We start from the raw sequence: 11110 nt of genomic DNA, 5'->3' as shown, positions 1-11110 counted from the left end.
TTAGTTTGTTCTGTTCCTCTCTCTCCATCTCTGTAGCTTCCGGGTATGCTGGATAAGGACCCAAGCAAAGGAAATTGGGCTGACTTTGTAGTGCCTGTCCCAAATGGCACAATAATGTAAATGTGCATATTGAAAGACACTGTCTGTAGTGATATCATTTTGTAAATGTTATGTGGTGATATTGTTTAAAAACGTGTTGCAATGTATATCCTTTAGTATGTTTAGTTTATGGAAAATGTAGGTTTTTATCGTAGGTAAAATGTAGGTAATTGCTTAATTAATTAGTGTTAATTGTTCTGAGCGGAGAGGCTAGCCCTACAAAAGGAGCCTTTCAGTTCATGGGGAGGCATTTTGGATTGAGCTGTGAATGGGGCAACATTGTTTTTAGCGGTCCCATAAGGTATACCTTTGATGGCAGTACTGTTGTTTTTGTTCCGGAATCACTATGTAAATAAACACCCTTGCACAGAAGAACTTTTGTGGCTCCACCATCTTTTTATTTTGATAGAGGTTAGGTTTTACAGTATGGCCTTCTGGCCTACTCTACTTGACAATAATACTTCCTGTATAATATAAACTGACCTGGGATCGTTAACTCTGGGACTACTGCATCTCTGTATTTCAATGTAAAACCTCTTTTAATACTACTTCCTGTATAATATAAACTGACCTTGGATCATTAACTCTGGGACTACTGCATCTCTATCTGTATTTCAATGTAAAGCATCTCTTTAATAATAGTTACTGTTGACCTGACCAAGTGACCTCTCACATCTGATCATGCTGTGCCCTCGATGTAGCCAGTTCAGATGCAGGAGGGGTTCACCGACACAGCTGATATAACCTAGAGGATTTAGGGAGAAGGGGAGAGAGGAATGAAGTGAAGGAGACTGTTATTGACAAACTAAGGTAGTTAAAGTGACAGTGTTCAACGGGAATCTGTGTGTGGCCTCACCTGGTGTCCACACCACACTAAGTGGCTGCAGAGTACTTTATGCTGAAAAACATGAACGGACACTGTTGTGGAGAATTGTCTCAGAAATATAATACTCTTACAAGAACTTGTGAATTCAATAAAGACTTTAATACAAAGTAGCAAAACTGAGCCCTTCCATGGAAGGACCCTATCACAAACATAACAGGGCCGAGCACCCCCATGGAAAGAGACTAAATTCTCATATTACAGAGTCCTGTCTTTATAGGATTCTGTCTTTGCATAACGTATAGAGTCCCCTCCCTCTATATGGAAATAGCTTCCCTTGACCTTTCTCCATTATTTTCTTTTCATCTCCGAGCTTGCTTGGTCACGCCCACTAACGCTCATATCTGCTTTTGGTTAGGTTATAATGATGGTAGAACCCTTTTCACGTCCTAAAAATAATGTATGCATTGCATGCTTACGTTTCACGTGTTAGTCATCAGTTATCTTGCTTACATTCTTCTTCCTGTATCCTTCTGACCATAGTACGTCCAGCTGTCATAAATGTACGTATGGTCTTGGTTAATGTACTCTTTCAAAAATAGAGTATAGCCTGAGTGTCATATGGCCTGGGTGAACTTGACATTGGTGTCTGTCTTTAAGCGGCATCTAGTCCATCTGCTGACTGGACGCAGTTGAGTAAATATAAATGAATAAACACAGACACCAATGTCAAGTTCAATAGCCTTGTTTGTGCATTGTACAAATCCATACACGTGGAGTCCGGGAACAGTCCGGCTAGTCAAATACCTATCAACTAGACTCCGTAACAAAAACCCACATGGAAAACTGAGATTCGGCAAATAACATATAAAGAGTGACTTATTTGACACCAAAACAACAACAGTAGTTACTAAAACATAAATTGCTAATGTAGGATGTAAAAGGTGGATTTTATGATGTAATGTCAACTTTATACTTTTCTATCCCGGGACCATTCAATTTTCAACTCACCCACAGCAATTCTCCATAAATCTGCTGTGGATTACCCAGAATCCCGAAATAAATTAATACATATGTTATAATTCAAAAACATATCTGTTTGTGCTTATAGAGAACCAGATCTTCAATACAACTAAGTTACTAAGTCTTTACCCACACTGTGTTGTTACACTGATGAGTAAAAACTCAGGCGTCCTGCACCTTAAACTTGTTGTTTGAAAACAAAATAAAATTTTTACTCAACTGCGTTACCCACTCCAGTCAGCTGAGGGCGGTCTGGGAATTTAAGTTTATGCTGTTGGTGTGACGTATATTCTAGTGGACGGAACGCTTCTTTCAGCAGCAGCAACAACAGTTAGTCAGCCACCTCGGTAGCCTGCTCGACAAAACAGCCGAACCAATAAAGCTCTTTAGACTCTTTTGTGTATATTAGCCACTGTGTTTTAAACCCACTTATGTCGTCTACTTAGTTATCCGATTGAATTACATATTTACGGTGTTGTTATTATTCAGCTAGCGGGCTGGTTAAGTTAGCATTAGCCTAGCTAGCTAACAGCCCCGACCATGCGGTCACTAAGCTACTCTCCTTCTAAAGAGGAGGAAGATATCGCAGTAAAACAAGAAGTAGAGGGTGAGGCCGTCACTGTGAAAGAAGAGGAAGACTCGTTCAGTGTGAAAGAGGAGGAGGATGTTACAGTAAAAGAAGAGGAAGATGCAATTTATGGCGTGAAAGAGGAGGAGGATGAGATGACTGTTACACCGAAAAAGGAGGAGGAAGAAGATGAGGAAACTGGATATCTGGGCCCGGTTTCCCGAACGCGTCTTAAGGCATCCAATGGTTCTAACGATGAATTTAGCCATAAGATGGTTTTGAGAAACCGTTCCCTGATTAACACTCGTAAGTACTGTCTTAAAAACAGAGGCAAAAACTCTGCAGTTGTTGGACTGATGTTTGGTGTTAAAGTGGAAATCTGCAATTGCTACATCCATATTTAGACTTTTAAATTATTTATAGCCATGGATTCTTGAAAAATATAACACATGCCTCATGAGCTTAGTTCAACTGTTTTACCCCGTCAGTTCACCAAATAAGCTTTTTTTTACTCTCATGTTTAGAAACAATGTAAATCAACACTGTATAGCCTCAACATGGTTAAAACTATCATGTTTATATCATGGGTGGTCAGTCCTTGCATCCATAGGTCTGTCTGTCTAGTTACATTTCTCCAACCTCATAATCATCTTATTACCAGAACAGTGGCGGAATGACAGATTTGTTATTGCTGGGTTGTGTGGGTTTTTTATACAGCAACAAAATGACTGCCCAGATACGTGGTTTGGTGAACAGCTGAGGGATAGGGGAAGGAGAAGTGTAACCACTCTCAAATTCAAAGAGAAAGCTATTGTAGCAAACGTAACCCAACACCTAGTGACCATGTCAAGAAGTTCAGAGATCTTGGCGTAACGGTTATAAGGCGTTGGCTTGACAGTCACTGGACCCAGGTTTGAGTTCAGCAAAGGGCAACCCCCTGAATTCACTACACTATGAATACAAGGACTGGTCATCCATGATGTCATAATGATTGTTTTAACCAGGTTTCTAGGCTATATAGTATATTCTAGAATTCATCCATGCTGTCATAATGATAGTTTAACCAGGTTTCTAGGCTATATATTATATTCTAGAATTCATCCATGAGGTCATAATGATTGTTTTAACCAGGTTTCTAGGCTATATAGTATATTCTAGAATTCATCCATGATGTCATAATGATAGTTTAACCAGGTTTCTAGGCTATATAGTATATTCTAGAATTCATCCATGCTGTCATAATGATGGTTTAACCAGGTTTCTAGGCTATATATTATATTCTAGAATTCATCCATGAGGTCATAAGTAGAGGTCGGCCGATTATGATTTTTCGATACCGATTATTGGAGGACCAAAAAAGCCGATACCGATTAATCGGCCGATTTGACACTTACAACAATACTAAATAAACACTTATTTTAACTTAATATAATACATCAATAAAATCAATTTAACCTCAAATAAATGATGAAATATGTTCAATTTGGTTTAAATAGTGCAAAAACAAAGTGTTGGAGAAGAAGGTCAAAGTGCAACGTGCTATGTAAGAAAGCAAAGTTTTAGGTTGTAGTTATTATAGGAATTATATGACCAATTATATGACGCTACCCATCCCTTTAGCGGGATAATTGTCATCAACAAACGCTGAATTGTAGAGTGCCACATTCAAATAATATTACTAAAAATATTTATATTCATGAAATCACAAGTGCAATATTGCAAAACACATCTTAGCATTTTGTTAATCCACCTGTGGTGTCAGATTTAGAAAATATGCTTTACAGCGAAAGCAATCCAAGCGTTTGTGTAAGTTTATCAATCACTATACAAAACATTATGAACACCTAGCATCAAAGTAGCTTGGTCACGAAAATCAGAAGAGCAATAAAATGAATCGCTTACCTTTGATGATCTTCGGATGTTTTCACTCACGAGACTCCCAGTTACAGAATAAATGTTCCTTTTGTTCCATAAAGAGTATTTTTATATCCAAAATACCTCCGTTTGTTTGGCGCGTTATGTTCAGAAATCCCCAGGCTCGAGCGGTCACGACAACGCAGATGAAAATTACAAATATTATCTGTAATGTCCACAGAAACATGTCAAACGTTTTTTTATAATCTATCCTCAGGTTGTTTTTAAAATATATAATCGATAATATCACCCGGCACTGTCTTTTTCGGTAGGAGCGGGAGAGACGATGGCTGCCAAGATCTGTTGCGCAAGCAAAACTCATGCGAACACCTGACGCGATGTTATCTTTCTCGCTAATTTTTCAAAATAAAAGCCTGAAACTGAAAAGGAATCTGGTTGATATCTCTTTAAATGGAGCGAAGGCAGGCTATGGAACATGGAGCTTGCAGAAAAGAAGCCACTTCTTGGTTTGATTTTCCTCAGGTTTTCGCCTGCAATATCAGTTCTGTTATACTCTCAAACAATATTTTGACATATATTCTAGCATCTGTGCCTGAGAAATAGCCCGTTTACTTTGGGAACGTTATTTTTCCAAACATAAAAATAGTGCCCCCTAGCTGAAAGAGGTTAACCTTTGACTATTGGATGTTCTTATAGGCACTTTAGTATTGCCAGTGTAACAGTATAGCTTCCGTCACTCTCCTCGCTCCTCCATGGGCTCGATTCAGGAACACGACAACAGTCACCCTCGAAGCAGCGTTACCCATGCAGAGCAAGGGGAAACACTACTTTGAGGCTGTGATGTTTGAAACGCTATTAGCGCGCGCTAACTAGCTAGCCATTTCGCTTTGGTTACACCGGCCTCATCTCGGGAGTTAATAGGCTTGAAGTCATAAACAGCGCAATGCTTGACGCACAACGAAGAGCTGCTGGCAAAACGCACAAAAGTGCTGTTTGAATAAATGTTTACGCGCCTGCTTCTGCCTACCACCGCTCAGTCAGATACTTAGATACTTGTATGCTTGTATGCTCAGTCAGATTATATGCATCGCAGGACACGCTAGATAATATCTAGTAATATCATCAACCATGTGTCGTTAACTAGTGATTATGATTGATTGTTTTTTATAAGATAAGTTTAATGCTAGCTAGCTACTTACCTTGGCTTACTGCATTCGCAGTGGAGTGCAATGAGAGAGAGGCAGGTCGTTATTGCGTTGGACTAGTTAACTGTAATGTTGCAAGATTGAGTCCCCTGAGCTGACAAGGCGAAAATCTGTCGTTCTGCCCCTGAACGAGGCAGTTAACCTACCGTTCCTAGGCTGTCGTTGAAAATGAGAATGTGTTCTTAACTGACTTGCCTACTTAAATAAAGGTTACATTTAAAATAAAATAGTGTTTCATGACAAACAATTTTTTACAAATCTGTCAAGGCACCAACTTTGAGAAGGGTTTAAAACAAAGGTTTCAAATCAATTTATGAAGGTAATTGAATCTAGGTATGTCTTGCCTTTAATGTAAGGTCATGAAAATAAATTGGCTTTATATTATACAATGACTTATCAACAGCGCTAATAATTTGCCCCACAGGAAATCTTCACTGGCAATTCTAGAATATACTATATAGCCTAGAAACCTGGTTAAACTATCATTATGACTAGAGATCGACCGATTAATCGGAATGGCCGATTAATTGGAGCCAATTTCAATTTTTCATAACAATCGGAAATCGGTATTTTTAGACAGCGATTTTGCCGATTAAAAAAATGAAAAATAATATATATATATATATATATATATATATATATATATTTTTTTTTGTTACATCTTTATTTAACGAGGCAAGTCAGTCAAGAACAAATTCTTATTTACAATGACTGCCTAACCTGGACGACGCTGGGCCAATTGTGCGCCGCCCTATGGGACTCCCAATCACGGTCGGTTGTGATACAGCCTGGATTTGAACCAGGGTGTCTGTAGCGACACCTCAAGCACTGAGATGCAGTGTCCGCTGCGCCACTCGGGAGCCCCAGAATCATGTTCCAGTGCTGTCCCCAACAAAAATAACTCTTGGTCAACCAAGAGTCATCTGTTCTTTCTACCAATCACCCCATGTGTTTTTATAAAATCTATATGTACTGAACTTGTCTGATGCTTTAAGCACGCTGTTTGATTAAATAAATAAGACACACAACCCTGGATGGTAGGTGATCAAATACTTATATCATGCAATAAAATGCAAATTAATTACTTAAAAATCATACAATGTGATTTTCTGGATTTTTGTTTTAGATTCTGTCTCTCACAGTTGAAGTGTACCTATGATAAAAATGACAGACGTCTACATGCTTTATAAGTAGGAAAACCTGCTAAATCGGCAGTGTGTCAAATACTTGTTCTCCCCACTGTATCTGCCTCACTAACTTTAAGCATCAGGTATCTGAGCAGCTTACCGATCGCTGCAGCTTCTCATCTAGCCTACCTGGTTAAATAAAGGTGAAATATATAAAAAAATTTAAATCTTAGCTTTATTGACAACACTCAAATGGATACTGTCATTAATGCGGTTCTTCAATAATTACACACAATTCTTAATACTGTAGCTGTTTAGTTACTGTCACATGTTCAACTATCTTCAGCTGATCCAGGAAATCATTTTCTGAATGCCAGTCAAATGACAAATATGAAGACATGCAACAACAACCAAAGTGCTTCTTCATTCTTCACTCTGGTCAAGACGGTTATGCCGTGCTCCATGTTGGATCCAACATTCCTAACAAATTGATGTTTATGTTATTGTCTGCTTGATTTATAGTAGGGTCTCGTGTCCAAACAGACTAACAGAGATACTTAGCTCATAATGTGTAGAGAACTGTTCCTAGATGGATAGGCTGTTGTTCACACAGAGCAGTTTTTCGATATTTGTTGTTAGGTGAAGTTATGAGTCCTACAGTAGGTCTATGTTATTGTTAGGTATAATTATGGGTCCTACAGTAGGTGTATGGTATAGTTAGGTGGAACAACTTAGCAAACAGTGTACAAACTCTCATTGTCAGGCTGATGAAAAAGCCAAGAAGCATTTTACTGGTTGGTGTTTGTTATGTACAAAGCGGTTGATTTGTGATGATGACACAAACATTATATTAAGCAGGACATTCAAATGAGCCTTACAGTTATAATCCAAAGTAGTGTGAAATGCAGTCATTAGCAACCTGGAAATGGAGGTTACTCCCCTGAGTTTCCCCCATTCAGAAATACATTGTGAAAAACTAAAATCTTTGCTCACCATTTTTGCTCCAGGAAGATATACTACATACAATTTTAGCAAACACAGAAAGGGGCCTATATTGGAGACCAAAAGTCGTCTGGCACACTGCTAAGAGTTTCAACAACATTAATAACTTATTTCTAGTCTACAATCTTAGATGTTAATACTAATGTGAAAACAAGACAACATATGACTATTCTTGCTCATTTTAAGACAAATGTCAAATAATCATTACATACGTCAATTGTTGTACAACATCATGGCTACGCTGTTGGCATCACCTTTTACAGTGGAGTTCTGCTGTTGTGGGCCTTTAACCATCTGTATGACTTTGTGATTCACACAGGAGAGAGACGTGACTATCGTGGACCCTCTGGGGAGCCTCAACAACCTCATGATGCTGACGAGGCAGAGAAGAGTCTCTCCAGATCAGAACTCCTGAAGAAACACCAGCAGAGACCCACAGGGAAGATACATCACCGCTCTGACTATGGGAAGAGATTCACCTCATCAGCAGGCATTAAAATGCATCAGAGAATCCACACAGTAGAGAAACGTTATTGCTGTACTCAATGTGGGAAGAGTGTTGATACATATAGCCATCTTATTGTACACCAAAGAACACACACAGGAGAGAAACCTTATAGCTGTGATCAATGTGGGAAGAGTTTTATTCAGCTAAGCAACCTGATATCACACCAGAGAATACACACGGGAGAGAAACCGTATAGCTGTGATGAATGTGGGAAGAGTTTTACTCACATAGGCACCCTGATATCACACCGGAGAATACACACAGGAGAGAAACCGTATAGCTGTGTTGAATGTGGGAAGAGTTTTGCTTTTTCGAATAATCTGACTCTTCACCAGAGAACACACACAGGAGAGAAACCTTATAGCTGTACTCAATGTGGGAAGAGTTATACTCATTCAACCAGCCTGATATCACACCAGAGAACACACACGGGAGAGAAACCGTATATCTGTGATCAATGTGGAAAGAGTTTTACTCAGCTAAGAAGCATGGTAACACACCAGAGAACACACACAGGAGAGAGACCGTATAGCTGTGATGAATGTGGGAAGAGTTTTGCTAGTTCCCGCAACCTGACTCTTCACCAGAGAACACACACAGGAGAGAAACCCTATAGCTGTACTCAATGTGGGAAGTTTTTTTTTACATCTAGCCTTCTGAAGACACACCAGAGAAGACACACAGGAGAGAAATCTTATAGCTGTACTGTATGTGGGAAGAGTTTTGTTCAATCTGGGGAACTGAAGATTCACCGGAGAACACACACAGGAGAGAAACCGTATAGCTGTACTCAATGTGGCAAGAGTTTTACTCAGCTAAATGGCCTGATATCGCACCAGAGAACACACACAGGAGAGAAACCTTATAGCTGTGATCAATGTGGGAAGAGTTTTGTTCAGTCTAGCTCTCTGAAGATACACCAGAGAACACACACAGGAGAGAAACCTCATAGCTGTGATCAGTGTGACCAGAGATACTCTGAAAAAAGATCTCTGATCAAACATCAGAAAATACATACATGAAAGATTTGTTTCATGGTATCAATGAAATGATTTCACAATGTAGAATGTTGTAACATTGTAGAAGGAGTATTTTAATGATGTCACAATGTAGAACCCTAAACGTTTACCCCCTGTTCTATTGATTTCAGCATGATGTGGATATTAGCCTCAGGGGGAAAATCCAGTTCTGAAATGGAAGAGTATTATTTATGAGATTTAAGAAAAGTGACGAACAAAAAGAGCCGTTACACTTACCACATTGGTGTCCCACTTGAGTCAAAATGCAACACTTCAAAATGTGGCGAGCTGTTTTCTACAAATTGTCCTCTAACCAGTGATGTACACATTATTCCCAGATTCCGTGTGGTTTTTGAGCTGTTAGTTTTAACAGGGCGTGCAACCTCATCTCCCTCTTCTCGACACAATTGATTTCAACATGATATTGATGAGTTATGACAAATAAGTGTTGCGTTCCTTTGTTTAGTGACACCTACATTGAAATGCATCTCTCCAAAATGTAGCCGACTGTCTTCTGCAGGTTGTGCTCTAACCAGTGAGCTAAAAGATATCTCCCATTTCCATGTGTTTTTTTAGATGTTAGTTTCAACAGCAAGTACAATCTGATCTCCCCCCTTAATCGATATCAGTGATCTATTGCTTCTTGTCAAAACAACAATTTTTGGTGCTTGTGTCCATGGTGAGGACAACTTAGTTTCTGATTGTCTCAAGATTGGGCAGTCAAAAAGATTTGTGTTTTGTATTTAGCCAGTGCGGTCCATGGATCACAAATTATTTTGACTTTCCGTATTAGAGATGAGTTATGTTCCAAGGGGACGAGAGTTCTAGAAGCAAGTGAGTTTTCGAAATGGAAAAAATACACGTTTTTTCTTGTTTTTAATTGTTGCCTGCCAGTAGACACCATGTTAATATTGTAGAAGGTGAAGTATTGTAGTTGATTATAATGTGAAATGGAAGTTGTTTTCTGTTGGTGGTGCGCATTCTTTTAAGGTGTTACAGTCTTTGGTTTTTCCATTTATGTTTTGAGTTTGGAATTTAGCGTGTATAGCTCGTTAACACGTAGCACGCATTGATTGGTGTCACCTCCTTAGTCAGTATGTGTTACACCTGTGCTGGCTTGTCCGTCTCATTAGTGGGAAGGTGTATCACCCGAGCTGGTCCAGGTTCTATTTAAGAGTGTCTGGCCCAGTGCTCCAGTTGTCTTGATAGATGTGGAGAGTCAACACCTTTAGTTGCTCCACCTTTTCCTATTAAAGATGTTTTTCATTTCAGGTTGAAGCTTCTTTCTGAAGAGAGCTTTTTTTTTTTTAAATGAATCAATACAAGCAAACGATCTTTTCCAGGGATTGGTATGGCAAATACCTTACGATTTGACTGGACTGAAAAGGAGATGGAGCCGTGGAGTAGAGAGACATTTGGAAGGACCATTTTGATGGGATGCCTCAGGATAGAGGTGAAGGAATTGCTCTGCCTTCAAGGGAACCCGATTGAGAAGGCTTTCGATGTGACGTTTCACAAAGAAGAAAAACATGACGAAGTGATGAAGATGGCAAAGGAAGCGGAGAAAACGGGACCCCTGTGCCATTATGCGGTGACCAGCCTGGCGAAGAACAACTTCAGGGTGGTCACCGTAACCATGTACAATCCGCATGTGAAAGATGAAGAGGTGAGGGCCTTTCTGGGGAGGTACATGGACAATGTCTCCTCAGCGAGGTACCTCAGGGACTCCCTGGGTTTCTGGAACGGAAAGAGTGGTTTCCAGGCGTTACTCAGGGAGTCCCCGAAGAGTGTCGATGGCTACCTCCATCCTCCGGCGATGTTCTCCCTGGGGTCTGACAGGGGAACACTACTATGCACGTCA

General features: G+C 39.6%; 1 protein-coding gene and 1 long non-coding RNA gene across 2 annotated transcripts; one reads left to right on the top strand and one right to left on the bottom strand.

The window, feature by feature from the left end:
* Nucleotides 1–612: 612 nt before the first annotated feature.
* On the bottom strand, nt 613–1568 carry LOC135521873 (uncharacterized). The gene is made up of 3 exons (XR_010452619.1): nt 1402–1568; nt 956–997; nt 613–844 (listed from the first exon to the last, which is right to left on the bottom strand). It is a non-coding gene; the product is annotated as an uncharacterized LOC135521873 (long non-coding RNA).
* A 687-nt stretch (nt 1569–2255) lies between these two features.
* On the top strand, nt 2256–10520 carry LOC135521757 (gastrula zinc finger protein XlCGF57.1-like). The gene is made up of 2 exons (XM_064947464.1): nt 2256–2819; nt 8042–10520. Exons 1-2 carry the CDS (start codon nt 2486–2488, stop codon nt 9250–9252), a joined length of 1545 nt encoding a protein of 514 aa, XP_064803536.1. The 5' UTR covers nt 2256–2485; the 3' UTR covers nt 9253–10520.
* Nucleotides 10521–11110: the final 590 nt, after the last annotated feature.

The sequence above is a fragment of the Oncorhynchus masou genome, chromosome 4 (assembly GCF_036934945.1).
Source record: "Oncorhynchus masou masou isolate Uvic2021 chromosome 4, UVic_Omas_1.1, whole genome shotgun sequence".
NCBI classification, from domain to species: Eukaryota; Metazoa; Chordata; class Actinopteri; order Salmoniformes; family Salmonidae; genus Oncorhynchus; species Oncorhynchus masou.
This window is presented reverse-complemented; position numbering and strand designations above follow the sequence as displayed.